Source organism: Scyliorhinus torazame, chromosome 6, assembly GCF_047496885.1.
Source record: "Scyliorhinus torazame isolate Kashiwa2021f chromosome 6, sScyTor2.1, whole genome shotgun sequence".
Lineage (NCBI taxonomy): Eukaryota > Metazoa > Chordata > Chondrichthyes > Carcharhiniformes > Scyliorhinidae > Scyliorhinus > Scyliorhinus torazame.
This window is the reverse complement of record NC_092712.1, coordinates 258,011,506-258,027,035: the sequence shown is the minus strand read 5'-3', so window position 1 is coordinate 258,027,035 and position 15,530 is coordinate 258,011,506. Positions and strand designations below refer to the sequence as shown.

Genomic DNA, 15,530 nt, shown 5'->3' with positions numbered 1-15,530 from the left:
ATCAGCACTTGCTTCTCATGCAATATTAAATCGTTGATCTCCCGTTATTGTCGGTAATTTCTGGTGAGCTATCCTGACAAGCGCAAGACTAAATGCTTTGAGAGTACATTTATTACAGCAAATTTCTGTACTTGAAATAATATCAATAATCTAGGCTAAGTTATGGCAGAGCAGATGGTGTTTCTGGACTGCAGGACTTATGGACAGAAAGAGTGTCCTAAGTATAATATATCTGCAATGGATGTCTGTTTTGAATCAATCCAGCTCGGAGTCTCAGAATAGCAGAGCAAATTGCAGACATTCTGACAAATATACGATGGGAAGGAGTATCTGGACTTCCAGAATATTTGCTCCAGATTTTGGTGACAACTCATAAAATGCAGGATAAGAATAGGTGTGAATAATGCAAACCCAGGAGATGGGGAACAAGGATTCACAGAAACTGACCCTATCTAACAGATAGAATGTATTTGTTACCTGTGAGAATCTGCCGGAATGCCAGAATTGCCGAACTGTGCAATCTTTTTTCCCCTTTATTCATTCTTGAGGATGTGGCGTCGTTGACAAGGCCAACATTTATTGTCCATCCCTAATTTCCCTTGACTAGGTGGCTTGGTAGGACATTTCAGGGGGAAGTTAAGAGTCAATCACATTGCTGAGCCTGCAGTCACATATAGGCCAGACCAGATAAACCCAGAAGATTTCCTTCCCTCAAGGGGTGAACAGATGGGTTTTTACAACAAACAATGGTAATTTTATGGTCACATTACTGAGATTAGCCTTCAATTCCAGATTTTTAAAAAAATTAATTGAATTAAAATTCCTCAGCTGCCATATTGGGATTTGAACCTACATCTGCAGAGGATTAGCCTGGGCTTCTGGATTACTAATCCAGTGATATTACCACTGCACTACCATCACCCTCACAGGACGCTGCTCACAGTGGAAAGGAGGAGTAAAATAAGTCAAATGTAATAGTTGTAGGGGATTTAATAATTAGGGGACATATAGCAGGAGCGAGAGTCCCACATGGTACATTACTTATGTTACCCGACTGGTGCCAGGGTGAGGGTTAGCAGATTAGGGAGGTAAACAGTGACTGAAGGAGTGGCTGGGAAAGAAGAGTTCCAGGAGTTCATAGGACACTAGCACCAATAGGTTGGGTCTAGAATTCAAGTGGAAAATATAAATAGAGTCACCATGAGGAAATAATAATGTAAATAATAGGTCAAAATGAAATAAAAGAGTAAAGAGTCAGAAACTGTGCCACAGATAAAGGGAAAACTGAAAGATGAAAAATAATTAAACAACATGAAAGAAGAAATGTGTAAGTAAAGCATTAGAGAGAATCACAGGTTAGGGTGCGTGGCCCAAATAAGTGTCCTTTATCCAGAGTATAAGGAAAGAATATGAACAAATTGAATGAATTGCAGACGCACATTCAACTTGAAGGATATGACGATATTATGCTCAATGGTAGGAAGAATGGAGGCATAGACTATTTTCTACATGAGAAAGGGATTAGGAAGTCAGAAGCACAAAGGGACTTAGGAGTCCTAGTTCAAAATTCTCTTAAGTTTAACGTGCAGTTTCAGTCGGCAGTTAGGAAGGCATATTCCTGATTCATTTCAGAAACTTATCAGCCATGATTGAATGTCGGAGAAGACTCGATGGGCTGAATGGCCTAATTCTGATCCTTTGTCTTATGGACAAGGTAGCCATGACTAAGACATGACTACAAGACCAACAGGTCTGGAAACTAAACGTATCAGATTTTAAAGTCTACAGGAAAGATGGAGTGAAATGTTGGGGAGGGGGGGCTTAGTGATTCAGGATAAAATTACTGCATTGATAAAACAAGATAGAACATAAGAACATAAGAACTAGGAGCAGGAGTAGGCCATCTGGCCCCTCGAGCCTGCTCCACCATTCAATGAGATCATGGCTGATCTTTTGTGGACTCAGCTCCACTTTCCGGCCCGAACACCATAACCCTTAATCCCTTTATTCTTCAAAAAACTAACTATCTATAGAATGAGAAGCAAGTCGGCAGTCGAGACTTTATGGGTAGAATTAATAATCAAAAATTATTTTAAAATCAGTGGAATTTCTGCCTCACGGCGCCGAGGACCCGGGTTTGATCCTGGCCCTGGGTCACTGTTCGTGTGGAGTTTGCACATTCTCCCCGTGTCTGCATGGGTCTCATCCCCACAACCCAAAGATGTGCAGGGTAGGTGAATTGGCCACGCTAAATTGCGAAGCTTATTTTTTTAAAAATCAGTGGAATTTCTATATAAGCCCCTTATAATAACTATTACGTGGTAGAATGTATAAATTGAAGAGATCAGTCAGGCACGTGGGAAAAGCAGTAACGTTTTAATGGGGCAAGTAGACTAGCTCATGACAGAAAGGTAATACATTTGTTGAGCATATTCAGGATAGTTTTCTGCAACAATTTGTCCGAGACTCAACAAGAGGACAAGCCATGTCAAATTCAGTCATGAATAATGAGCCAGATTTAGTTAGTTAACAGCCTCAAGGTGCGTGAATTTTTATTTAATATCAATCATAATATGGTCAGATCGAATGTAGTGTTTGATAGGGAAACAGTTAAAATTCCAGATTTAGGGGAGGCTGACTTCCCAAAAAGACACAACCATGGACAAGATAACCAAAGAGGTATGAGACAACATAAAACTAAAAAAAACCTGGGGAATGGGAGAGGTACAAAGCCAGATTCAAACTAAACTGTGGGGACAGGTGAAATGTGCCCTTGAAACCTTAAATAGTCCCGGAGAAATCACATGGGGGTGGGGAGATGATAAATTCAAGAAAGGTCGCCCTGTACATATTAGCTTAAATTATGGCTGAATAATTGCAGGCCCAGGCATTTGTGAAAGGGAAAATAACACAAGAGTTTGGAGGAGCAACAAGTGCAGGAGAAAGAAAGAGAGCGGCTTCTCCATTCACAGATTCAGACTCTCCCATGCTGGCTGCTCCAGCTCTCCCAATCAAAGTTCCCTCCCTCCCGGTTTGTGCTCTTCCTTCAGAGACAGAATTAATGATTGGAGGATAAGCAAGGGAGAAAAGGAGGGAACCTTAGATTGGAGGCCTTGGAGCAGTTATCCTGGGGGACAGGTTCTGTTCAAAATCCTCCAGGACGGGGATGTTGAGGGAAGGGGAGAAGTAAAAGGGGAGGAAAAAAAAGAGGGAGGGTTAGGTGGCTTGAAACCCAGTAACAAGCCGGGAGCAGGCTGGGAGGGGAGACACCTGAGCCAACATGATCTTCAAGTGTAGCAGCTCTCTACAATCAAGATTCTGTCTCAGGAAGAGCAGCAAGAGTGGGAAGGAGAGAACCTGTGACTGGAGGAGCTGGAGCAGCTAGCTTGAGAGAGACAGAATCTGTGACTGAAGGAGCAACTATGTACTTGCTACTCCTCCGATCACAACACTGCAGTAAGTTCCCACTCTTCGCTTGCTTTTTTAATGCTCCCAAAGGTCGAAACATACATTCAAAATAGTGGTTTTCCGAGATCTCAATGTTGGAAATCCATCACAACAGAAATTTCTCATCCCTGCTTACAAACTCCCTGTAACACTATTTCATGCTATGTAAACTGGTGCCCCAATAATACAGCCGAGTGTAGCATGCCCTAAAAAAAGTATAACTTCTGATTCAACGTGAGCAATATTAGAGTCTGCCCATGTATTACTGGATAGATAGAATCCAGAAATGTAAACTGTTTCTTCAGATTACAGGCTCAGCTTTGACAAAGTGGAGCTACATTTTGATTCAGTTACCTGGTATCAACGCAATCCTCAACATCCTCCTCCAATCCACTATCTTCCTCAGATTGTTGCACAGAATCACAAACTTCACCTGAAATGGAACAAAGCAAATTAAAAGCATAAAGCACTAGAGGTACACAAGTTACACAATCACAGCAAAACGTAACCTCGCTTACCAAAAGATAACCTGCGTTGACTCCACAGTAATGTCACTAATGTACTGAAAAATGGCCCATTCACATTCTCAGATGCTGATCCAGGTAGGATACTGCAAACTTTTGGCTAGCTGCAATTGAGTAAGTAGTTCAAAACTCGTGGCAACTTTTGATATCACGGAGCAACTCTCTAGAAGATAACCGTAGCAGTGAACTATCCTCGCTGGCTCTAAACCAGATTGGGTCGTAAGCATGGGACCTTTCTCATCTGCAATGCTTAATGGCACCCTAAACTGTATTCCACATCAATGCTGGGGGCTCCACAGTGATTCATTTTTTTAACATTTGCTATGCCTAATACATGACTGATTTAAACTATCTGATTATACAAGCTGAGGAGAGCACAAACTGATTGGTCAAAAACAAAGATTCCCCCCCCCCCCCCCCCCCCCATCGTATGTAACAAAAATTCACATTTAGTTGTAAATGTTGCAAGGAGCTCCACAGATATGTGATCAGCCAAAAGTGGACATCATCGAAGAAGATATATTGGATCGGGTGATCAAAGCTCAGTCAAAGAAGCAGGTTTTAAGGAGAGCTGTAAAAGAGGTGGTGATGTGGACAGCCAGAGGGGTTTAAGGGGGGGGGGGGGGGAAGAGAGAGAGAGAGAGAGAGAGAGAGAGAGAGAATTCCAGGGTGTTGGTTCTAGATGGCTAATGGCACAACTGTCAATGGTGGAGCAAACAGATGGAGATGTACAAGAGGCTCAAGGAACAAAGTGGAAAGATGCAGAGCTGGCTCAGGCTACAGACATAGTGAGGGGTAAGACAAAGAGTTTTAAATATGAAGATGACAATTTTAAATCTGAGGGCATTGGGAAAGCAGTAAACAATGTAGGTCAACAAGGACAAAGGGTGAGCAAAATTGGGCAGCAAAGTCTAATTGTACGATGAATTGGGCGTATGTTTAAATCGCTTTTTAAAAATGGGATCAAGTAATTAGCATGATTCAAGTACTGGCACACAATCTACTCCATCTAATTTAAATTATACAAAAAATCATCTGTTCCAACTATATTTTGTACATCATTACTCAGAAACATTTTGGATGGTATCAGTTACACTTTCACCTCATCCCCCCGGTAAAATCAGTCTAAAATTAACCTAATTCACTTTAAAATGACTTAAGTATGTTCTGAACAGTCCAGGTGAAAAGCCGCAGAAAATGACCTCTATCCCACTAACGGCACTATACAAGCATAGAGACAAGCTAACATCAGTTTCATCCTGGATTATAAATCGTATCACATAACTCCTTATTAAGCACCTTATTATTATAACTATGTTATGATAGTCAAAACAATCTAAAGCGTTTTTGCATTTCAAAACTAACATTCAGAACCTGACAAGATGCCGTGGATGTGCAGTGCTGGTACTCATGACACTTAGATCGAGGGAGGATTTCATCAGAACATAGTTGGCAAGTTTAAAGTGGGAGAACTTTAAGCAAACTGGATTGGTGAACAGTGAATTTTTAAAAAGTTACATAACATGTCAAAAATCCAACAGTAAGGCAACATTGAGTGGCAGTATAAACCATACTGTACCTTCTTTACTCGAGTCAGGTGCCTGGTCACTCCTAGAAGGCAAAGCAAACCATTCAGTACATGGTTCATCATACCACCGGTACCCCTTAGCATACAGTGCAAGCTTCATCTAAAGTTGTTAATAAAGAAATCAAAAGGGCAGCACGGTGGCGCAGTGGGCTAGCCCTGCTGCCTCACGGCACCAAGGTTCGATCCCGGCTCTGGGTCACTGTCCAGTTTGCACATTCTCCCCGTGTTTGTAAAAAAAAGTAAAGTTATCGAAGGGTTAAAAACTAAAAAAAAATTTAAATCACTGAAAATATCCAAAACCTTGTATGTTCTTCAAACAAAGTTGAAGTATTTTACGACTGAAAAGACACTCTATACGGTTTATTGGGATGGGTAGGGAGGAGAACAAGGAGATTTCTCAGTTGTTATTACTCCTGTTTTACACTATTTTACATTAAATTAAATAATTTGCACTTATACAATCCCTCGTCGTAATCTCAGGGTATCCCAAAGTATTTTACAAACAATGGGTTACTTCTGAAGTATTGTCACCATTATATAATCAAACTGGACAGACAAATTATGCAGATAATATATGAACAGACAAATCCCCAGGACCTGATAATCTACATCCCAGACTACTCAAGGAAGTGGCTCTAGAAATAGTGGATGCCTTGGTGGCCAACTTCCAAGATGCTACAGACTCTGGTACAGTTCCTGCAGATCGGAGGGTAGCTAATATAACCCCACTATTTAAAAAGGGAGAGAGAAAACGGAATTATAGACCTATCAACCTGATGTCGATAGTGGAGAAAACTCTGGAGTCCATTATTAAAGATTTTATGGCAGAGCACTTGGAAAACAGTGGTAGAACTGACAGTCAACATGGATTTACGAGAGGAAAATCATGCTTCGCAAATCTACTGGAATTCTTTGAGGATGTAACTAGTAGAGTTGATGAGAGGGAGCCGGTGGAAGTGGTTTATTTGGACTTTCAGAAAGGTTTTGAGAGTCTCACATAAGAGATTAACGTTTAAAATCAAAGCACATGGGATTGGGGGGTAGAGTATTGAAATAACAAAAAGAGTAGGAACAAACGGGTCTTTTTCCAAATGGCAGGCAGAGACTAGTACGGTACCGTAAGGATTGGTGCTACAACCCCAGCTATTCCTGATATAGATTAATGATTTAGATGTGGAAACTAAATGTAATATCTTCAAATTTGTAGATGACGCATAGCTTAGTGGGAGGGTGAGCTGTAAGGAGGCTGCAGAGATACTTCAGTATGATTTGGACAAGCTGACTGAGTGGGCAAATGCATGGCAGATTCAGTATAATATGGATGAATGGGAGATTATCCACTTTGGAAGCAAAAACAAAAAGGCAGATTATCTGAACTGATGTAAATTAAGAGGGGAATCTGCAACGAGACCAGGGTGTCCTCATACACCAGTCGCTGAACGTAAACATGCAGCTGCAGCAAGCGGTAAAAAAGACATAGCGAGAGGATTGGAGTACAGGAGGAGGGATGTTTTGCTGCAATTATACTGGGCCTTGGTGAGGCCACACCTGGAATATTGTGTGCAGTTTTGATCTCCTTACCTGAGGAAGGGTGTTCTTCCTATAGAGGGAGTGCAGAGAAGGTTTACCAGACTGATGCCTGGAATGTCTGGACTGACATCTACGGAGAGATTGAGTTGGTTGGGATTATATTCTTTGGAGTTCAGAAGAATGAGTGGGACCTCATAGAAACCTATAAAATTCTAGCAGGACTAGACGGTAGATGCAGGTAGGATGTTCCTGATGATGGGCATGTCCAGAACCAGGGGTCATAGTCTAAGGATACAGGGTAAACCTTTTAGGACTGAGATAAGGAGAAATGTCTTAAGCCTGTGCAATTTGCTAACACAGGAAGGAGTTGAGGTCAAAACATTGTATGTTTTCAAGAAGGAGTTAGATATAGCTCTTGGGGCTAAAGGGATCAAAGGGTATGGAGATAAAGTGAGAGTTGGATGATCAGCCATGATCGTATTGAATGGTGGAGCAGGCTCGAAGGGCCCACTCCTATTTTCTATCTTTCTCTCCATGGCTCCATGGGGGGGGGGGGGGGGGGGGGGGGGGCACTGCTAGGCCTGAAATCTCCCTCCAGGTCAATAGGTGAGCATGCTTGCACAAGCAGGCGAGAGTGGGTGTGAGGAGCGAGGCTGGGTGGGTGTGAGGGATGTGTGTGTGTGCAAGAGAGGCAGAGACAGAGCCTGGTCAGGGGAGGTTGAGAGACTGGCTCACTCCCAGTTTCAGGGTTCTCATTATCCTTCACACACCAACAGGCACTCCTACCCATTCATGGGCAAAATGTGAGAGTGCGCCCCCTGAGGCTGCGAGTGAGCTGGACATACACTTTCATCCCAATAAAGGCTATCGTTATTTACCACACATTCTTAAAAATTGTCAACTTATTGCTGTGATTTTTTTTTGCTCAGTAAGTTGTTTCTTTTCGTATGTCTGCTTTTCATTTATCGCTTCTTCTGAATGGGAATCAGTATCACTCAAAATTTCTTATGCAAATTCGTGGCTCGCCCAACATTTGACTCAGGCTGGGTGAGCTCAGGAGTGGAGTAGGTCCCCAGAGTGTCGGAGCGGTCAGCCTTGGGGTGATTGGAGGGGGGGTCCTGTGGTTTTGGGAAGTTCCTGTACTCAGGGTGCGCAGCAGGATGAGGGGGGCTGTGTAATACATACCCAAAAGTCAGAGGAGGTTTTATTTATTCAAAATATTTCTGGTGAAGCCCAGTCAGAACCATTCAAAGTTTGCAATTTAAAACCAGATTTTTTTTGGATGGTTCCCAATGCTGGGCATGTGTCTTGGGGAACTTTGCACTTCCGGGCAATTGTAGTGCAAATCTTTCCTATGAACCTCTAAAAGGAATACCCCCAAGTACTATGCCTTGGAGCTTGGAAGTTACGGTGGTGGTACTTAATTGGATTTTGTTCATTATCTTTGATTCTTATTATAAATAAATTCGATACATACATAAATTGATTGTTTAAAATTTGACTACTTACTTTTCTGGGACTGAAGTGATTTCTTCAAGAATGCTATCTGGAAGTAACTTGCGTTTCTGGTTTAAAAATAGGAGATTATCAAATAAACAAATCTCATGTCATGCTATCTAGAAAGCAGGAGCAAATTTCAGGTTCTATTCAAAGAGTGGAAAATTCTTATTTCATTCCAACTTATCCAAAAGTGGTATCATCCATCTACACGTGTTTTTAAACTATAATAAAAACAGGATCACTTGCCGATGTAACAAACTTAGTTCAAGTGCTTAGCGTTTAACATGATGGAATATAAATCAAATGACCATAGAATCATAAAATTTCTACAGTGCAGGTGATCATTTGGCCCATCGTGTCTGCACTGACCCTCTGAATGAGCACCCTACCTAGCAACACCTCCTCCTCTCCCCAACTGCCCTGTCATAAAATCCCGACAGTGCAGAAGGAGGCCATTTGGCCTATCGAGTCTGTACCACCAACCCTTTGAAATGCCCACTACCTATGCCCTATCCCCATAACCCCACCTTACTTTTGGACAATAAGGGGAATTTAGTATAACCAATCCACCTAACCGACACATCTTTGGACTGTGGGAGGAAACCCTGTCCTCGTAACCCCACCTAACCTGCACATCTTTGGACACTAGGGGGCAATCTAGCATGGCCAATCCACCTAACCTGCACATCTTTGGACTGAGAGAGGAAACTGGAGCACCCGGAGGAAATTCACGCCGACACGGGAGAATGTGTAAACCCCACAGTCACCCAAGGCCGGAATTGAACCTGACATTTGAGGAAGCAGTGCTAACCATCATGCCGCTTCAAATGATCCCAAAATGAACCCGCTACTATCTACAGGCATGTTTCCAATTTCAGCCAAGTTGAAAATGGGGTAGTATGAATGGCCATGAGACTGGGTGACTGGAAGAAAAGTTCTGAAAGCATGTCAGCGTCTGCTGATTTTAGAAGTTGCAATGGTACAGCACTGGCAGTTGCCTAGGTGTTGGGTTCCTTGATGGCTACCTACTGACCAAGGTGCAACCACCAAAATTCTTCAGAAAACATTCCCTGTCTATACAAAGCACAGTGGTCATGAATATTTTGAACCTGGATTCACATTGTCACACAAAAACATGAAACTCCAAGGCAGAGCACAATGCTAAGTCTTACAACACCAGGTTCAAGTCCAACAGGTTTGTTTCGAATCACTAGCTTTCGGAGCACAGCTCCTTCCTCAGGTGAATGTGCTCCGAAAGTTAGTGATTCGAAACAAACCTGTTGGACTTTAACCTGGTGTTGCGAGAGTTCTAACTGTGCTCACCCCAGTCCAACGCTGGCATCTCGGTAGCATTTGAGGGCAGCATGGTAGCATTGTGGGTAGCACAATTGCTTCACAGCTCCAGGGTCCCAGGTTCAATTCCGGCTTGGGTCACTGTCTGTGCGGAGTCTGCACATTCTCCCCGTGTGTGCATGGGTTTCCTCCGGGTGCTCCGGTTTCCTCCCACAGCCCAAAGATGTGCAGGTTAGGCGGATTGGCCATGACAAATTGCCCTTAGGGTCCAAAATTGCCCTTAGTGTTGGGTGGGGTTACTGGGTTATGGGGATAGGGTGGAGGTGTTGACCTTGGGTAGGGTGCCCTTTCCAAGAGCCGGTGCAGACTCGATGGGCCGAATGGCCTCCTTCTGCACAGTAAATTCTATGATAATCTCCACATCAGGAGCACAATGATGACAAACATATACAACACTTTGTAGGAGTGAAATGATAATGCGCATATTCTTGACTAACCCTGTACTTGCATTTCAAAAGACCAGAAAGACACGTTTATTGCTATTCAAAATTTACTTTTTAATCAAATAAAATGATTTTGCGTTCAAATTCATTTTAAGCATTTTTCTCCCATTATAGCACTCATTATTGAACTGCTTGTTCAAACAAGGGTCAGAGTATGCACACTGAAAAATCCAAATATCACATCCTGTGCCAGTGAACACACAGTTTGTACTATAAATATGTAAAGTGTGGTCAAATATTTAAGTGTTATGTATGACAATAATGTCTTATTGATCGACAAAAAGGTCTACAAAATTATGAGGGGCATAGACAGAGTGGATAGTCAGAGACTTTTTCCCAGGGTAGAGGGTCAATTACTCGGTGGCATAGGTTTAAGGTGTGAGGGGCAAGGTTTAGAGGAGATGCATGAGGTAAGTTTTTTACACAAGAGGGTAGTGGGTGCCTGGAACTCGCTGCCGGAGGGGGTGGTGGAAGCAGGGACGATAGTGACGTTTAAGGGGCATCTTGACAAATACATGAATAGGATGGGAATAGAGGGATACAGACCCCGGAAGTGTAGAAGATTTTAGTTTAGATGGGCAGCATGGTCGGCGCAGGCTTGGAGGGCCGAAGGGCCTGTTCCTGTGCTGTACTTTTCTTTGTTCTATTGTGCTTCAGGATAGTCAGCACCTGACCTACATGAAAGTCACTCATCATATGAGCAGTTACTAAAACTGAATATGGGCAAATTAGATACATATGGCTTGTAGTGGCAAAGTTTATGGAGTTTTTTAAACTAGCTCATTAAAGTAGCTTCCTGCTTGTCAAACCAATAACATCCTTCTCCAGCAACGAGCAATGACTTTGAGTGTTACCAGGAGTGTGCATGAAGAATCCCAGCCTATTTGTTATCCAAACTGGTTGATCAATATCGGCAACAGCTTGAATATTTTTTATTCATTTATGGGATGTGGATGTCTCTGGTTAGGCCAGCATTTATTGCCCATCCCTAGTTGCTCTTCAGAAAGTGGTAGTGAGCTGCTTCTTGAGGCGCTGCAGTCCCTGAGGTGTAGGTACTCCCACAGTGCGCTGTATTGTTCTATGTTCTATGTTCTGTTGAGGGAATTTCAGCATTGTTACCCAGAAACAGTGAACGAATGGCCATACATTTCCAAGTCAGGATAGTGAGTGACTTCAAGGGGAATCTCCAAGTGGTGCTGCATTGTCCTTCTAGATGGGAGTGGACTTGGGATTGGAAGGTGCTGCCTAAGGAACTTTGATGAGTTCCTGCAATGCATCTTGTAGATGGTACACACTGCTGCCAGTGTGGTGATGGAGGGTTTGAATATTTGTGGAAGGGGTAGCGATCAAGTGGGCTGCTTTGTCCTGGATGGTTTTGAGCTTCTTGAGTGTTGCTGGAGCTGCACTCATCCAGGCAAGTGAAAAGTATCCCATTAGTCCTGACTTGCACCTTGTAGATAGTGGACAGGCTTTGGGGAGTCAGAAGGCGAGTTACCCTCCATAGAATTCCTAATTTTTTTTTAAAATAAATATATTTTATTAAAGTTTTTCGATCAACCAAGAATTTTTCCATTTTTACAACTTTGTAACAATATTTACATTGATCGTTTTTAAAATAATATATTAACTAACGGCAAGTGCCAACACAAAAAGAAAAACGAAAATAGTAACATTAAGAAGATAACTATGAACAACAAATATGTAACACACAAAAAAAAACCAAAGACCCGAATGCACCCTCCCCCTCCCCTCCCCTCCCCTCCCTCCCCCTTCCCCCTCCCCTTCCCCCCCCCCTCCCCTCCCCTCCATATGGGGGCACCATATCCCACCTCTAAACACCGGAAATCTCTTGTTACCCTCCTCAGCGACAGCTCGTCTATTCCCCTGCCCTGTTCCCCGGGGTACATCACAAACAGTTCACTCTTCCCCATATTCAGTTTGTATCCCGAAAACTCTCCAAACTCCCCGGGTGTCTGCATTATCTCAGGCATCCCTTCCACTGGGTCCGCGACATATAACAGCAGATCATCCGCATATAATGACACCCGATGTTCTTCTCCTCTAAGTACCCCTCTCCACTTCCTAGAGCCCCTCAGCGCTATGGCCAATGGCTCAATTGCCAACGCAAACAGTAACGGGGACAGGGGGCACCCCTGTCTTGTGCCCCTATATAGTCGGATGTAGTCGGATCGTTGCCTGTTCGTAATCACACTTGCCACCGGGCAAGTATAGGAGTCGAACCCATCTAATGAACCCCTCTCCAAATCCAAATCTCTTCAGTACCTCCCACAAATAGTCCCACTCCACTCTATCAAATGCCTTCTCTGCATCCATAGCCACCACTATCTCCGCCTCCCCCTCCGGTGGGGGCATCATCATCACCCCCAACAACCTCCGTATATTGGTATTCAACTGCCTCCCTTTAACAAATCCTGTTTGGTCACCATGCACCACCCCAGGGACAGTCCTCTATCCTTGTCGCCATCACTTTGGCCAATAACTTGGCATCTACGTTCAGGAGGGAGATGGGCCTGTATGACCCGCACTGCAGCGGGTCTGAATTCCTAATCTTTGACCTATGCTGTTGACCACAGTATTAATATAGCTAGTCCAGTTCGGGTTCTGATAAATAGTAATCCCCAGGATGTTGACTGTGGGGTATTCAGCGAATGTCATGCAGCGATAGTTGTTTAAAGTATGCCTTGTTAGTACACAAAATCAAATTCAAAAATAAACAATTCCAGTTTCTCTGGTATGATGGCCAACAAACCTTACCTTCTGTTCTTTGAATAATTGTTCCTTTCTTTTTCTTTTCTCTTTCAGCAAGGCTTTGTCTCTGGAAAAAATTTCAAAAGTTACAAAAAGAAATTACATTACCTTTTTTGTCACAATCTGATTTAAGTGTGACAATCTGCAAAACTAAACCACTATTTGCAAATACACTGTCGTTCCTCATCCATTTCGCAACCACATTCTCCAAGAACAACAAAGTTGAATTATTTGGGGCATTATCAAATTACTTTGCAGTGAAATTGAAATTCACTGCATTCTAAGAGTGTTGTGCCCAAGACGGTGTAGAAGAGGTTAACCAGGATGATACCAGGGATGAGACACTTTGGTTATGTTGGGACACCAGAAGAACTGGAATTGTTCTCAGAGTACAGAAAAGAGATATTTAATAAAGTGCTAAAAAATTATGTAGGGATTTGATGAGAATTAGTGGAATAAATATTCACTCTGGCAGGAAAATGGATAACCTAGTGGCCTAGGCAGCATGGTAGCACAGTAGTTAGCAGTTGCTTCACAGCTCCAGGTTCGATACCCGGCTCGGGTTACTGTCTGTGCGGAGTCTGCACATTCTCCCCTGTCTACGTGGGTTTCCTCCGAGTGCTCCGGTTTCCTTTCATAGTCCAAAGATGTCCAGGTTAGGTGGATTGGCCATGATAAATTGCCCTTAGTGTCCAAAAAGATTAGGTGGGATTACTGGGATAGGGTGGACGCGTGGGCCTAAGTAGGGTGCTCTTTCCAAGGGCCAGTGCAGGCTCAATGGGCCGAATGGCCTCCTTCTGCATTGTAAATTCTATGATACTAACCTAGGCCTTCAGCTACTTCATCAATGACCTTCCTACCACAAGGTCAGAAGTGGGGATGTTCACTGATGATTGCACAATGTTCAGTACCATTCGCGACTGCTCAGATATTGAAGCAGTCTATATTCAAATGCAGCCAGAGCTGGACAATATCCAAATTTTGTTTTCAGTTCACCCATGCCTGCCACAGGATGATTTGTCATCTACCGCTGTGGGATTCGAGCCTGGAACACCAGAGCAATGCCCTAGGTTTGTGGATTACCAGTTCAGTAACCGATAACCAACAGGCAAAGTGTCATGCTTGGGATGACAAGTAACAATGGTGCCACACGAATGCCAGGCAATGACTATCGCCAACAAGGGAGAATCTAGCCATCACCCCATGACATTCAATGTTATCACCATCGCTGAATCACCCACTATCAACATCCTGCAGGTTACACTGACCTGAAACAGAGCAGGACTAGCCATATCAATACTGTGGCTACAGATGCTAGTAATTCTGGGAATAATTCACACGGCACATGTCAGGGTGGCCTGGATGAGTGCAGCTCCAACAACACTCAAGAAGCTTGACACCATCAGCAGATACATGGGAACATCACCGCCTGGAGGTTCTCCTCCAAGACACTCACCATCCTGACTTGGAAATATACCGCTGCTCCTTCACTATCACTGGAACTCCCTCCCTAACAACACTGAGTGTACCTATACCACGTGGATTGCAGTAGTGCAAGAAGGCAGCTCACCACCACCTTCTCAAGGGAAATTGGGGATGGCAATAAATGCTGGCCTAGTCAGCAATACCCACTTCCTTTGAATTAATAAGAGTGTACAGATTTAAGATAATTAACAAAGGAATCACGGCCAAATGAAAATTTGTTTTTAAATGCACAGCTAATTATGATCTAAGATACATGGCTGAAAAGCGTAGTGTAAACAGATTCAATAGTAACTTTTAAAATTGAATTGATATATACTTAAAAATAAAATATTTGCAAGGATATGGGAAAAGGGTACTGCTAATTGGATAGCTTTTTCAAAATGTTGGCAATGGTACAGAGTGCTTTTCTTCTGTGTGGTATGATACTACAATAACTGGAAATAAATCCCATTGAGACCGTCAGTGACCACATCTGCAGCAAGTGTTGGCTGCTCGAGGAACTTCGGCTCAGAATTGATGAGCTGGAGACCGAGCTGCACACACTGCGGCACATCAGGGAGGGGGAACATTACCTGGACGCTTTGTTTCAGGAGGCAGTCACGCCCGGTAGAATAAGTACTGTTAATTCGGACAGTGGTCAGGGACAGAGTGGTGTGACTGCAAGGGAGGCAAGAACAAAGAACAAAGAAATGTACAGCACAGGAACAGGCCCCTCAGCCCTCCAAGCCCGTGCCGACCACGCTGCCCGACTAAACTACAATCTTCTACACTTCCTGGGTCCGTATCCCTCTATTCCCATCCTATTCATGTATTTGTCAAGATGCCCCTTAAATGTCACTATCGTCCCTGCTTCCACCACCTCCTCCGGTAGCGAGTTCCAGGCACCCACTA

The 15,530-nt window shown here is 43.3% G+C and overlaps 1 protein-coding gene across 1 annotated transcript in view; it reads right to left on the bottom strand.

Annotated features, from left to right (window-relative positions):
• nol7 (nucleolar protein 7) overlaps nucleotides 1–15,530 on the bottom strand; it is a 29,196-nt gene that overhangs the window by 4,390 nt on the left and 9,276 nt on the right. Inside the window, exons 2-5 of the mRNA XM_072509588.1 lie at nucleotides 13,161–13,221; nucleotides 8,599–8,654; nucleotides 5,551–5,582; nucleotides 3,802–3,880 (exon numbers count right to left, since the gene is read on the bottom strand). Coding sequence (XP_072365689.1) covers nucleotides 3,802–3,880; nucleotides 5,551–5,582; nucleotides 8,599–8,654; nucleotides 13,161–13,221 — 228 coding nt within the window. The remainder of the gene's footprint in view (nucleotides 1–3,801; nucleotides 3,881–5,550; nucleotides 5,583–8,598; nucleotides 8,655–13,160; nucleotides 13,222–15,530) is intronic.